The sequence below is a fragment of the Tigriopus californicus genome, chromosome 6 (genome assembly GCF_007210705.1).
Source record: "Tigriopus californicus strain San Diego chromosome 6, Tcal_SD_v2.1, whole genome shotgun sequence".
NCBI classification, from domain to species: domain Eukaryota; kingdom Metazoa; phylum Arthropoda; class Copepoda; order Harpacticoida; family Harpacticidae; genus Tigriopus; species Tigriopus californicus.
The window spans coordinates 5,090,261-5,105,368 of NC_081445.1; the positions used below are offsets into that span (position 1 = coordinate 5,090,261).

At 38.9% G+C, this 15,108-nt stretch overlaps 1 protein-coding gene across 1 annotated transcript; it reads right to left on the bottom strand.

The window, feature by feature from the left end:
* Window positions 1-544: 544 nt before the first annotated feature.
* On the bottom strand, window positions 545-4,884 carry LOC131882820 (progestin and adipoQ receptor family member 3-like). Its single transcript, XM_059230090.1, has 6 exons — window positions 4,666-4,884; window positions 4,439-4,596; window positions 4,209-4,368; window positions 3,654-3,806; window positions 3,373-3,573; window positions 545-1,304 (listed from the first exon to the last, which is right to left on the bottom strand). The coding sequence occupies exons 2-6, from the start codon at window positions 4,534-4,536 to the stop codon at window positions 1,008-1,010; spliced, it is 909 nt and encodes a 302-aa protein (XP_059086073.1). The 5' UTR covers window positions 4,537-4,596; window positions 4,666-4,884; the 3' UTR covers window positions 545-1,007.
* Between the last annotated feature and the right edge of the window lie 10,224 nt (window positions 4,885-15,108).

Sequence of the window (15,108 nt, forward strand, 5' to 3'; positions counted from 1 at the left end):
GGTTAAGCGTTTTGATAACCCCATTTTCCCTCTACTCGCATAGGGGTTTTCGTATCGTAACTACCAAAATATCTGGTGGTTTACTTATCGCTAATGTGCAGAGGTCGGAAAAAAGTGTTAGATCTTTTTCCGTTTTTCAGGTTGAACTTTTTCCCCATGATTTTTAACCTTCATATTTCCCAAAATCAATTACTTTTAGGATCTTTTTTGCAGCTCTTGAAAAAAAGTCAAGATTCGACAAATAGATTATTCTACCAAATTCTTGCTTTTTAGAGCCAAATGAATACCTCAATTGTCAATGGAGTTAGGCCTTTTTCAGTCACAACGAATACCTTATTTCAACGTTTCCTTAACTTATTTTGACGAAAATCCTCATTTCCGACCCCTAGAAATGGCAGCAGTGTAGTCACTAGTTTGAGACAGGATGCCAGTCATGCAGCACAACAGCCAGAAATGATTGGTTCAGAAAAAGCACGTTGAAAGTGGCGTCACCTAAACGCTGATTCTTTGGTAAGAGTGGAGGTGTGTAAGTCAAATGAAGTGATCGATTTTGTCATCTTTTATTCAAGGATGTACTACTATGTGAGATAAATATCGAATGAATCATCTATCAATGAGTCACCAACCTTGATACAGTAGTGCAATACTGTGATTTTCGTCTTCCAATTCCGAAAGACGGAATTGACCCATTATAATCATAAATTGATAAAGAAACCAACAATTATCAACTAGCTTACATCAATTAAGTCTTCGTTGAACTTGAATTAAGTGATTGAGAAGTTCGTAAGTGGGTTTAAATGTTTAATGTGAGTTTTCTAAGGTAAATTGCGAAAAGGTAGATATTGCTCTGGTTTGCAAAAGGGGACAACCATAGATACTGTCTAACTTGTATGATGGTTGGTTGGACGCTCAGGACCACTTCGTAAAGTTTAGGGTGTATGCTTTGCTTCTAGGATGTCAAATAATCTCTTATTTTCATAATATCTTTTTTGCGGCTGATCCAGGCGTCAGAATATACCCTTGACTAAGGAAAGAGCTGCAGTGGTTGAATTGAGAAGAAGTTTTGGAATGTCCACATCATCCACGATGTGTAATGGGGAGCAGGCCCTAGAGAAAAGCGTGTGGGCGCTTTCCAAATACCAGTAAACCATGCCAACGAAAACAAAAACGTGCCAAACTTGATGAGAGGCGCCAAACACATCCACTTGACCTGTGTTAAACACCTTCTCAGGAAAGTGGCTTACGTAGAAGCAAAGGCCAATCCCGGCTATTCCATATGGCACCATCATGGCATTCAATTTGTTCTGGAATGAAAGTTACTTTTTATTATCATTTGTAACTAATGTAAATGGACGGATTGTCATTGCATGGAATTCGAAAGCGATCCAGATCAAGCAATTCAAAGATTCTCCCAGAAGTTTTGTGCTACAGTAGAAAATATGTTAAAGCATTACATTTTGCTTATTGTAACCTTTTGAAAAGAAAACTTTGCATATAGCTTGCACTAGGGACCCTGGATTCATCAATAGCCTGCACTATTGTCTTTTCTGTTGTTAGAGGTTCCTGACGAAAAGGAATGAATATATCCTCATATCATGTAAATAAGGGCCCTTATTTGCAACGTGACACGGCCCAGGGACTCTAAAGAGAGGAAACGATACGGCTTTCCCCTCACCGCCAACTTAGGCCATTGCGTTGAATCAAGACAGTAACTCTAGTATCAATAAAACAAGATTATCCGTACTACATAGTACAGTAAAGTGTTATTAATTAAATTATGATCTCCTTGATATACAACTCCGTCCAAATACTAAATATTTCTGATTTAATTTCGAAAGTCGAATAATAAATGAAATACCCATGAACATCAAATTGATCAAAAACAATCAAATGGTCTTTCAAATCAGTGAAATATTGCGTAAAACTGGCTCAAAAACACGTATAGATAGAAAATCAACAAGAATCACTTTGTTAATTGATGAGGAACTTGCACTAACAAAATATAAAAGAAATGCATGGAATAAGCAATAAAAGTGCATGTGCATAAATGTTAACATATTAGAATATCTGGGATGGACAATTGATAATTTTGTCTTAACCCACACATTAGACAAAAACATCAGGCATTGATGAAAAACGAATGAGTTATCTTTTTGTAGAGTTTAAATTTCTACTAATTAGGAAGTTTGCATAAAAGGTAGGCATTATTTAAGGGGCACAGAGTAATACCAAAGTACAGTAGACTAGATCTCAATTGGAACTTTGGACTCCAATAAATTGTTTTTCTTGCAAAAGCATCCAAAATACCAAAATTGTCAAATAAAACAGGCGCCATATCTCTTAAAATTATGAAGTATCCACATGAGTTTAAAGGGCAATATGTTGCTCAGAGCTACAGTATGTCTGCTTTTGGATTGAGGGCCATATTCAGAGTGAGAACCATAGTTTCATAGCAAACGCGTTAAATTACTTTAAAATCAGTCAAGATGTTTTTGAAACAATTTTCTACAAATAATACCATTGGCAAAAGAGAATTGATGATTGTGTTTGAGCAAATTCTTGCTTCATCAAGAAAACCTAACTAGCGCTTTTCAGTTGTTGTTATTTAAGACATGTTTAAAGTCATGTTAAGTTTATCTAAATGCCTGGTTTTAAGCACATACCATCAATGGTTATGAAAATGATATTAGTCACATATTTTGTTCAATAACTATGCCAATAATTGACATTCAAAAATTTCAGCCGCAAAAGTTTAGGCCTTACTTGGCGGGAAAGGTTTAGTGATCACAAAAAAGTGGCGTTTCCTTGCTTTAGTGTCCTAGCACAGCCCAAAGAAAACGGGAAGAGGCACTGTAGATTGCTACATAAAGTGCTCTTGCCTTGCCTTGAACGCAAATTCTTTTCCGGACATTATGTGACCCGAGGGACTTATTGAAAATAAGATTTTGATAGAATTAGTCAAAAACAACACAAACGCATGATAATTCAATAACAAGGAATTGGCCCAATCGGCCCTTTTTTTGGTAGAGGCTGAATGACAAAGCGCCCTCTGGAGTGCAGAACGTAAAACATAATTCGTGCAGCGTAAAGGGACTATGGGCTGTAAGAGTTATAGACAAACTGTTCGTTGCTCCTACCAATGCATCATATACGCGTAATTGTAATTGGAAAAAAATGAAATCGGTTTAAAAGAAAGCAAAAAAAAACAAAAAAATACGCAATCATTCCCATTTGTAAGCATTTAATGAAAATGTAGGCGACTGAATTCTAGAAGCCAGAATTCAGTAGTGGAAAGCCGCCCTAATGCAATGCCTCTATTGTCGTTCATTTCCTAGTGGTTCTTATCTTTAGTTTTGACACAGACATTCTCACCTGAACTGCCAAACTCGATAACCCTCCTTCAAGACACGCCCAATGCGCGAATGGAATAAGGGCATACATGCCCATTGCAACGAAGAAGAATAATTGAATCTTTGTGGTGCGTGGACTGGAGTCCAGAGTGGGTGAATATCGAAGGTAGCCGATCACAGCGAAAATAAAAACGACCACAGAAAGATGCAGGGTCTTCCAGCCCTAAAAAAAGTAAAAACGATGGCCCCTTGACCCATTAAACACTGGAACCCTACCACCTTTCAACAGTTTTAAGAGCTTACTGGATGGCAAGTGAATGTATCACAGATGAACGAAATATAAGTGCCGAACAGAGCAAAGAAAATGCCAAAATGATCAAATTGAAGCCAGGACTTGTGGGCATTCTCAGAGTGGCACGAAAATGTATGGAAAAGACTCGATGAGAGCATACAGAACTGTGGAAAAAGACAGGTGTGAGATATCATTTTGGTGTAGTATAAGTTCAGGAAGCCAAAGAATTTCTGCTTTGCCAAAGAATTAGATACCACTTTTCCCGTGTAGCATTTTTGTCATTTACAAAATGACGTGTTGAAGTCGATTTGCTGGCGGACTTTAGTAATCAACTTGTCCTAGGCTTAGGAAGAATAATTATTGGACCAACTCTTCATGTTACATTACTTATTCAAGTGCACGTATGAATAAACAAAACGGTTCGTCTTATCTATTTACTTGCCCTACACGACAGCGTACGCCGCAAGTGAGTAACGAATATTAGGGTACTTTTGTTCATGCCGAACAACATCATTTCATAACATGGTTCGTTTAAACCTCGTAGTCAAAACAGGATTGGTATTTACCTGATAAGAGATCAATTGAATAATAATTGGGAGGAGTTCAAAGTGAGATTGCACGTTGGTTGGAGGACACAACAAGATCCTGACCAGGAAATACAAGAAGAAGAGGAACCCAAGGAAGTGGGACCAAATGTTTACGGTCTCGTTGTGAAGCCAAAACCAACTGGAATGCGAATGAGTTTATTGCACATACGTTTCATATTACCATTGATTAGCAGAAACTTATTTGGTACCTGTTCAAACAACCTTTATAAGAAAGATTTTGTCGATAGCCTGTGGTGATGGAGTCTTCCCTGACATATAAGGGAACATCGGTGGCCTTGAGCAACATGTTCGTGAATGTGAGAGCCTTAATGGGTATCTACAATCACCTCATGAGTTTGAGCAAGGACTGAATTCAGAAATTGGGAATTGTCAGGTCTCACAATATCAAAATGAAGATAGCAGAATTTGTACGAACCTCTCTCTACTATTGATACGCCATGGTGCTCCTTGGTTAACTTGTTGCCACCAATCGCAAGGAGATCATAGTAGGTCACAAACACATACTTGATTACTATTTATGATCTTGTAGGACAGAGCCGTCCTAAAAGAACTCGTGTCCTGCGACAGTCTCTAAGACAGTCAGTCAGAACACTTCGTTCCAATTTACTGGCCTTGACGTCAGACCCTACTCAAGTCACAAGGAGAGAATTCCCTCTTTTCCACTTCAAAAAGGAAAGCCGGTTCATTTGCTTGTGACCAGGGCGGTCGAGTAAATGCTTACCAAAAGGCCACATAGCAATAGAAGGCACATGTAGCATTTAGCGTTGAATTCAGATGGACGAAAATAAGTTTGCTTGAGAAAATTGCTTCATGTCCAACAATGGCAATGTTTAGCCCTCAGATACATTTTTCCGTCTTATTGGTCTCGTCTCTGGTCAAGACGAAAGTCAGACGACCCTGGATCTGATGGCCTGCCTTTGCTTGCCTTTTTTTTGACATATCCACCGCATGACAACCACTAGATTAAGAAAGTATTTTACACAAAGATCCGTGCTATCTCTTTATCTGGATTCAAGCTTGCTGTTTGTAGATCCTCAAGGTTAATGTTTCTGATTTCAAAGAAAGGACGATGCTGAGTAATTTTGCTTTTTAAAAGCATCAAATCTTGTCAGACCCATCCAAAGAGCTGGGTATACTTTTTTAACCACACATATTTTGTTTGATGCTCTCGTAATGTAATACCTTCATATCTTTGAAGAACTCTCTTTTGAGGCCTGGTTTCCAGCGCATGTACGAGAAGAAAAGGACAAACTCGAGCTATCTGGCTGGGTTTCTTTCCCTTTGAATAAACGGCCCATTTGAGAAACCTCTAAGGTTGCGCGAAAGACGTCTACGTAAAAGGCTCAAAATCCTGCTCCGCAAAGAGTTCAATCATTGGAGACTGACGATAATGAGAAATCCGCAATGCTCGTTTTTCGTGCACTCTAAACAGAAGACTTTTCTGTAGAAGGTACTTTTGAACTCTAGGCTCTCCTTCACTATCTTCGGAGTTTTTCTATATGTAATCTTTGCGGCTTATCTTTTTCAATCTAGGTTTCCTTTTTTACAAGCTTGGATGGACGAGAGAGGAAGCCCCAACTTCCAACAACAAATTTTTGGAACTCAACAAGATTATAGAATCAATATCTGCTAGTGCTAGGGCGAGTCCAACAAAAGTCGGAATCGTACGGGCCCTTTGATATTTTGACTTTTTACCTGACTCGCCGAGTCCGGATTTGAGTCCGACAAAAGACTCGAGTCCAGCAGAGGACTAGAGTCTTTTATTATCTTAATTTTGACTCTTGATCATGTCAAAGCGTCAAAATAATTATAAAATATGATGTATAGGCATTATACAACATTGTTAAACAAGAGAAATGTCAAAACGGGAAAGTCAATAAAATAGTTGACTAGAAAATGATATCACAATGAGTATGACTAGAATTGTTCAATGTACATGAAAAAAGTGAATACAGAAATTGTTCAACGTACATGAAAAAAGTGAAGAGAGGAATTACAGATAGAAGATATACAGGTGGGTAGAGGTAAATGATGAAAATATTGGTTATTGAAATAGAGTGGGTGGGTTAAATTGAAGATATCTTTTGTCAGCTCCCGTCGTTGATGGCATTTGGCCAAGAGCCGGACAAAGTTGCGTGACCGCCAATACTCCGAGGGGATTTTAAATTTACTGGCAATTTTAAAGCCAGGTCAAGCAAAAAGACTCGTCTTGCGAAATTTCAAGAATAAATAAATATTTTTTTGATGAATCCGGACTCGAGTCCTTTCTGAAAGACTTGAGTCCGGACAACTCCTCCAAAATCGAGTAAAAGACTCGAGTGCACTCGGACTCGGGTCTGGACTAGCCCCAGCACTAATATCTACCTTCCCTACTTAACACGGTGTTAATTGACCCTTGGTCTCTCAAGAACGCATTAAATGAAACATTTGGGCAAAAAGATACTTAACCAGTTTTAACCTTAAAATAACCACAATGTTTGGGGAAATTAAATGGTTTTGGTCATGTTTAGGGAAATTCAGATGAAATTCAGGGTGTGTGTGTGTGTGTAAAAATCTGGGCAATGTTTGTCCCCACTCAAAGATTTGTTTGACATTAAACCTCAAGTTTTCATTAAGAGAAAGTGTTGAGCACATGCACTTTTGTCATACTGCACATGATCTAATTTTAACCTAAAGGATGGTGGTTACCCTCCCATTGTTGCCACCAAAACAATGTTCAGACCCAGGGCAAAGATATGGGATGAGGAATGATCTCTACAGGTTACGTGATTTCATATTTTACTTACCGCTGGGAGATGAAATAGTGTCACAGGGCCGTTCGGGCACTTTTAGGCGGCTTGGATCAGGTTCAGCCGTTACATGCATGTTTTCCTTGTTAGCACCACCATGGCCTTAATCATGAATGTCATAGTTTTGAATCAAAAAATAAACTCTTTGGCTTACCTTTCATTCAAAAAATATCAACTACTTTCTCATTAGCCAAATATCTTCATTTGAAGTTGAAGTCATTATATCTACTGGCCGGCTCATCTGTGGCTCATACTATCGCAAGGGCAAAGTCAAACTCACTGTGATAGTCAGTTCCGCCAATTCAACAAGTTTATCATACTTGACGCTCATAACTTTTTCAGTCATGTAATACACATTTTTTGAATGAAAAGTGTGCCAAAGAGTATATTTTTTGATTGAGAACGATAACATTTGTGGTTAATTAAGGCCATGGTAGTGCTAAAAAAAAAAGAAAAAATGCATATAACGGCTCAAGCTAGTCCAAGCCGCCTAAGAGTGCCCGAACGGCTCTGTGACACATAAAAAAGAGCACATAAAGAGAAAACGAATAGGACAGAGCTAAGCAAAAAGGCACGACTTCAATTAAAGGCTGATTCAAAAATTTTAAATGTTCATGACCATGCCCGTAAGCTACTTGTGCCAAATTTTAGAGCAAAGCATTGCTCTGTCCATTTTTCGGATTTTCCGCCGATACAGGGGTTGGAATCCCCGGTAAAAAATCAAAGACATGAGTTGCCATGGGATAGTGGGCAAGGTTATGCATGGTAAAATATCTGATCCTGCTATGAATTAGAATTGGCAGTTCGAGTTAGGCCTTGTACTTTGGGCTGGTTTGTTTCGTTTTTATAATCTTAAATACGTCGGCTTTCAAAGATAGGATTGGATCATCTTGTAAATAGAATCGTCGAAGGCTGGAGTATAAAAGTTCATATCAGCTAGGAGCTTTGAGTATAATGAACGAAGATTTCATTCTCGTTCAGATTTATTCCCCAATTCGGGCATCGTTTGAAAACGCTTTTTAAGGGAACTGGAAGTATCAAAAGACATCCAGGAGACCGACCACCGATGCTCAAGAGGACATGGGTTGTCATTCAGGCACTCCAGCCCGTGTTTGGAGAACTTTCCGTCGTATTGTTGGTGTCCTTGCTTGAGATTTCAATATGAGACATAAAACAATGAGAAAGGCGCTGAAAAATAATACGGGACGAGAAAACAGAGCTATGATGAGAAGATACTTCATATCGCCACTTCAAAAGCAACGCACTCGTACACTTTTGAAACGTCTTTTAAACATCGCCCATGCACTGTTACTGTGTTTAGCGTATAAAAGTTGCTGTACCTCGATGCTTTCTCCAATTGTCAAAATGACTGCTTTTTCCATCTAGACCAAATCTGCGATGTCCCGTGGGAAGTCACAACCGTTCAAAGAACCAAAAGAACAAAAAATCCAGCCAAGGTAAGGGTTCTGGTAAAATTTTCTGCGATGTTGGATTTAATCCCCCATTCTTTATTAATGCTGAGATAGAAATCAATGACAATGATTTCCGAAACCTTTAAAAAGTAAAGGGTTACGTTGGCACAAGGAATAATATCTTAGAAGCATTCACAACATCCGACAATAGGATGATGTCCAGGCTCATATGGCCAGCACAACACAATGGTACCTTGAGACCAATTTCTTCGAGCTGTGCCCCAAAAAGACTTCTGGCCTCTTTTATCACCCACTCTGACCCCCTTGGATTATTAGATATGACGGCGTGTTGAAGGAGTGGCCTGAATAAGGCTTCATCAAAATATGGACTCTCTCGGGTCCCATATTCGGACAGTTTGAGCCCCATTCACTCCAAATGAAGTCCACTATGCAGTTGCTGGCTTTCGCAGCCATTTGGAACAAGTTAATGACGCCAACGGTGGCCTTGTTGCATACACTTTTTTGTGCTTTGATATCAATCTCATTGTTATTACTAGGTTCTCAAACTTACGTAAATAACATTTATTTACATCCTGAATATTGGCATCATTTGCATCTTTGGTACGTTTTCACATTATTACTTTTATGCATTTTAGGTTTTTTTGACTGATTTTGTTCGGGCCAAAAATTTGTATTTTCCTTAGTTTTTGATGAGAAATTGGCACCCCTGGCATATGTTTGTACAATTCAGAGTCCCGCCAGCCATCTCTTTCCAAGGACACAGATGATTGTACAACACACTGGAAAATTTTGAATGAGCATATTTTATCAAACAAAACCCCATAAGCAACAACCCACTGAGTACTTTCAAAGAATGGCATTGGCTGAAGTCGATTTCTAAAAAATAGCAAGTAGGTTTCCTTTGGTATTAGAACTGGTAATCTTCGGGAGAGAATTGATCTTTCCGTCCATGCTGTGATCTCAGTACCTATCCCGAACACCCTGACACCAGCCATCCAAACTTAAAGTGTCCTTACTGGCTTTTGCTTAATTAAGGGGGACAAGTCAAAGGTGTTGTATTGACAACACCTGTGATCGTTATGAGAGTTAAGTTCAATGAGTCGAACCAACTTGTTCAAACAGCGATCAATGCCTCTCAAAATAGTGCAGGGTCTATGGATTGCATAGCTTGCTGTCTGAGAGATAGGTCTTTTTTGCTACCACATTTTCCACTTCAAGATCCAGGTAACATTCCTGCACATCTTCGATCATAAATTTAAACACGGCCAGAGAGTGATGGTCACGAAGAAGAAATGTACTAAGTTTCAATGAACGAATTCCATTAGTCCTTTTGTTCGCATCTAAAGTCAAGGTTTAAACACAATGGTCTGATTTGAAGACCAGGTTTGACTTTTAGGACTTTAGGTACGGCAGAAACGAAGACGAGACCAATCGGTAATCCAATGTGCTCCGTTTGGTCACCGGAAATCTTTGGGCCACGAGCTCAGATGGGTTTGATGCGTGATTACGGTCCGGGGTTTAAATTGGATAGTAAATCGACAAAGTTTAGATCACTCATGAGACCTTTTAAGTTGCACTTTTCTATCCACTTTGTTGCTGCACTTTGCATATCCAATTACGTCCTTTTCAAAATTCAAAAACAGTAGGATTTGATAGCTCCCTAAACTCGTCCATCAAAATGTCTAGTATGGTGCATGCAGTTTACTTTCCATGTGGTGGTTTGAGCCTTTTTATCCTTGATTCCCGATACTCTTTACACTCAACACAAATCCCCATAAGTACTGGCTTCTCATCCCCATTTGATCTTCCAATTCTTCCCCATCCAACGATCTTTGTAGACAGACTGGGATTGATTTGGGCAGCTTATACATTTACGAATGCAGTTGTTTCTTGCGTTCTACCAGTTTTGTTGATAATCGTTTTCTATGAGCTCCATTTTCAGCTGAACGTACCTCTCCAGCAACTTTTGCAATTCGACCCGAAGTTTTTCAATGGATGAACTGACTGTAAAAAAAAACTAATAGTTCCATTAATCAAATGCGCAACTCAATATGGTCGATGTGTCAAAGCTAAGACCTGGAAATCTGGGCCTCCAAGCCATGTGTCATAATTTACAAGACCGGCCCGACATATTTTTATTCGTGGATTGGTTCCCCTGCTAATCAGTTTCAGCTTTGTAATGGACCACAACCGTTTAAGATCATTGTTTGAAGAGAGAGGAAACTGCCACACAAATTTTGGAAGCATCAGACATGTTATGCAATTTGATTATCTTCCAGAACAAGGGTTAAAAGTAGCGCAATAATGAGTTAACTTGGACAAGTTTTGAAAGGGGGCTATGGTAAATATTGAATACATTTATAGCCAATTTGATATGTTCCAAAACTTCCCAAAGATCAAAGACAACTGGGGAGATGCACTTACAACGAACGAAAAAATAGCGCATCTCCTAAACTATTCACCTTTTCCGAAATAAGTTGGATACGATCAAAATATTTCGTAAAATGAATTAATTTGTTGATGGAAAAAGTCGTGGAACCCTAGTAAATCAAGTTGTCCGTGGAAACTTGAAACCAACTTGAAACCAATTTTGAGACATGAATCGTGTGCTGTGAGCTGTTCTCTGTACTTATCGAAACTTTATAAAAAGGGAATTCGAATGCTCTGGGGCACATTTTATGTATTTGGGAGACCCTGAGAAACTAAAAGCCAGACAAAAGCAGTGGGGCCATTCAAAAACCACTGCAAATTATGGACGTACCTCGACCAATACCAGTCATAACAAAAAGCCATTTCAACCGCAATTACCTTTCGGCTGCCAGTAGAAACTTTGGTCCGATTTGTTAGTCAAGATGTTAGGGCTGCCAGGTAAATGTTGAAAATTGCGTTTTCTTGAGCTTCAAGAAAGCTGTGAACAAGGAGAACCTGACACATGGACTACTGGTGCTTACTAGTTAGTAGTGACTAGAACAAGTGCCGTCTGAAGGAAAACATGGTGAATAAGATCTGTGATGTGAGGTTGTTATAAGTCATCAAAACACACCGTTTTTATTTTGAAGGTTATGATAATTATCAATAGGGCCAGCCAAAATTTGTATAGGAATATGGTCTCTGTTTACAGCAAATTTGCATAAAAAATCACCTGAATTTGCACAAAAAATTACAAATAAACTTGTCAAAACATTTCCACCAATTCCTTCTGGAGGACTTAAGAGGCTATTTTTGCCTTCCAAATCAAGCAATAGTCAATGAAAAGGAACATTATGTCATGATAACTCTCAGCACAATAATTTGAACCTACCATACCTGGGGAGAGGAGGCTAGGTGTGTGCAAGGACGACGTTATGTGGTGAAGTCGTCCTTGGTGTGTGGTCCCGTATTGGTAGAGCATCTGCTTTGTGCTTTCCAATTTAACAATCCTGGTTTGATCCCAGACTAACCAAGTCAAGCTTCTTTGCAGATTGCTGCATGAATTGTTGCTCTGACAGCTTTAATGGGCAAGCATGCGGTCATCCCTGAGGGTAGACATGGAGGAAGGCATGATAAGTCAATTGTTCTGTTTGGATAAACGTCCTTTTGGAATATCATAACGTACCACAATTGCCACAACAATACAAATAGATTTTAAGTTCAATGTTTTGCAAATAATTCATACGGCTCCCTCAAGTTAATGTTACTAGCCTTTGTAAACTACTCATTCAATTTGTCGTGAACTATGATTTCATGATGCTAAAAAAGAAAAGATAAAATAAATGATATGAAATAATTGAAAGTAGGCTTATGTCCTATTTTTTGGCCTGCAAAAGCCATCAAATTGCCCGTATTACCAAACGAATAATGCTTTTTATTTTCTATTCATAACTTCTTTCTCCATTTTCGCCAGCTTTTTAGACAAAAAAGCTTACTTGAAAAATTGCAAACTAGAACACACTGTTAGCAGCAAAATGATATACTTGAAAACACCAGGTAAAATTTTGACCCTTTTTTTGAGTAAACAGTGCAAAACAATGTAAAAGATATTACAAAACACACAAATTCATTTCAAAAATATTTTGCTAAGAAATGAATTAGGTCATTAAACGTCAGAATTGTATACAATTTCAATTGAAGTGTAGGCTTGCTGCGGTACCAATTTGGTAGAGCATCCTCTTTCCAATTTGCGAAACCTGGTCGATCCCAGGCTGGCCAAGTCGAAAATACTTTGAGGTATTCAAAATACTGCATGAGTTGCTACTTCAACACTGCAAATCTGCCCTCATTCCCGAGGGTGAAGTAATAATTTATGTTGGTTGTGACGACAACGAGGGAATACACATCATGTCCGACACCTATCATCAGATGGAAGGCCCAGTGAGAGAGTTGCCATTTGACTTTGTAACTAACAAACAAACAAACAAACAAACAAAGAAACCTGAGGAGAAGATTCTTGCATTGTTCAAGCTGAATGCCTCTCAGACCAAGCAGCTAGACCAGCATCTAGTACATGCATCTTTAATATCGCATGATAAAAAGGTACCTGAATTCTGCAACAGCATATTGATAATGATGCACTTCAACTATTTCACAACAGTTTTGTTTCTAAGATTTTGTTTCATTACAAGCTAGAAATAATATTACACTGTTTTCAAGTTTCTTGAAAATGATAGCAGGCCAATTCTTTCCACATTAATTATCCATCTCCTAACCAATAACCATTCACTGATACACCATGAAAACATGTTTAGATGTGTCTGTCTGACTTTTAAAGGAGAAAAATGTTGCACAAACCTGTAATGAAGTGTATCTCAAAAAACTGCCATGATAAGAGAGACAGAGCTCTTCAAAACGGATTGATGAATATATATGTAAAGGATGTATTACGTGGCCGAGTGGTAGTTTAGTTAAGACTAGACTCGAAAAGAAAGTGTTGTACACTCCTTAAAAGTTGTAATCGGAGTAACAAGCTAAGCTACAGACTCATGATTAGCATATTATCAAGGCTATCCAAAATCCTGTTGAGAGGGGTGAGGAATCACGTTTTAATCATGACCATATTCTTCAAAGCAGTTCGTTTTCTGTCCCTGTAATTGAGTGATTAATTCGATTAGATCTTTATTGTTGAATGTAGAATGGAAGAGTGATCATGGAATTTTTTTTTTTGGTTTGGTTTTTCACGGGCTTTTCTAACCGCTACAGGGAATGTAATCCCCAGTACTATTAAAATGAAAGGTTATAATTCGTCTATTTAGAGAGATTTTCAACCCACTGAGTTCGGAAGCAACAGCTCGTTGCTCTGAAGATGAGTCTGTTGAGATTGACAAGGTTAGTCAAGCTGAGCGTTTAGATGATCTTGTAGTCAAGATAAGATGCTTTAGAGGCCATCAGGGACTTAAGTCTTTCGAGCTCTCCTGGTCCTGATTGAATATATAGAGCAGGTTATTGATGGACTAGAGAGACATGAATCAGTCGATGTTGTTTATCTCGACTTTGACAATGCCTTTGACCACGTAGATCATGGTCTTTTAGTTAACAGGCTCCATGAGATTGGGATCCAAGGCAAGGTTCTCAATTGGTTAAAAAGTTTCATTTCTGGTAGGAAGCAATTGGTTAAGGTTGAGGGATCCCTTAGTGACATACATGATGTCAAGTCAGGTGTTCCCCAGGGTTCGATCTTAGGGGCCCTCTTGTTTATAATATTCGTTGCCCCGCTTCAAAAGCTTAGTATTACTGCCAGTCTCTCTTCTTATGCTGACGATACAAAGTTAGTTTCTGGTAGGAATGGCCAAGATTCCAGTAGCCTTGCAAAGGACTTAGATCGAATCTACTCTTGGGTAACTGAGAGTAATATGGCCCTGAACGGAATGAAATTCCGCTGAATGACATTTGGGTCAGCTCCTTTAAATACTCCACTCGTAGATAATGGAGGTAAAGATATTGAGCAGGTCTCATCTATGAAAGATCTAGGTGTAGTCCTCCAAAATAATGGAAAGGTCGATGAGCATATCCAGTTGAAGGTGGGTAAGGCTTTTCAAATGTGTGGTTGGATATATCGCACGTTTAAGTTTAGAGATAGCACCACGATGCTAACTCTGTACAAGTCGATTGTCCAGCCACATCTTGAATATGCCTCACCCATTTGGGCTCGAATGAGTTCAGCAGGTTTGCAAAGGTCGAGCAAGTCCAAGATGTTTCAGTAGGAACATCACAGGATTGAGAGAGCTCTCATATTGGGAGAGGCTAAAAAGTTGGGACTGTACAGTGTTCAGAGAAGGTACGAAAGGTATCTGATACTGTACGTCTTCAAAAGTATCCATGAGCTTTGTCCAACCCAAGATTCAGGGCTGATTCTAGATGACCGCAGAGGATCAATGTGCGTTTTGAGAAACACCTTCAAGCTCTCGAGAATTCAGGCTAGTTCGAAACAATGAAGTCCACTTCTCTTCTTTCTCGGCTCCTTCAATGTATTAATTTGCTTCCAGCTAATATTCGTAGGGAATACGAGGCCTGGTTGATCCGGTTGCATATTTCATGTCAGACTTGGACAAATTTTTAGATAGCATTCCAGATCAACCCTACATTCAAGGACTAGCTCGGTCTGCCAACTCAAATTCGTTGGTAGACCAAATATCATATAAAAATTTAAAGGTAATAAATAGC

Bases quoted from the DNA above. Each gene is read 5' to 3' on its own strand.
- LOC131882820 (XM_059230090.1), bottom strand. From the start codon at position 4,536: ATGTTGCTCAAGGCCACCGATGTTCCCTTATATGTCAGGGAAGACTCC. The intron at 3,807-4,208 runs GTAAATACCAAT...CTTTTTCCACAG, and splicing joins TTCAATTGATCTCTTATCAG to TTCTGTATGCTCTCATCGAG. The intron at 3,574-3,653 runs GTAAGCTCTTAA...TACTTTTTTTAG, and splicing joins ATACATTCACTTGCCATCCA to GGCTGGAAGACCCTGCATCT.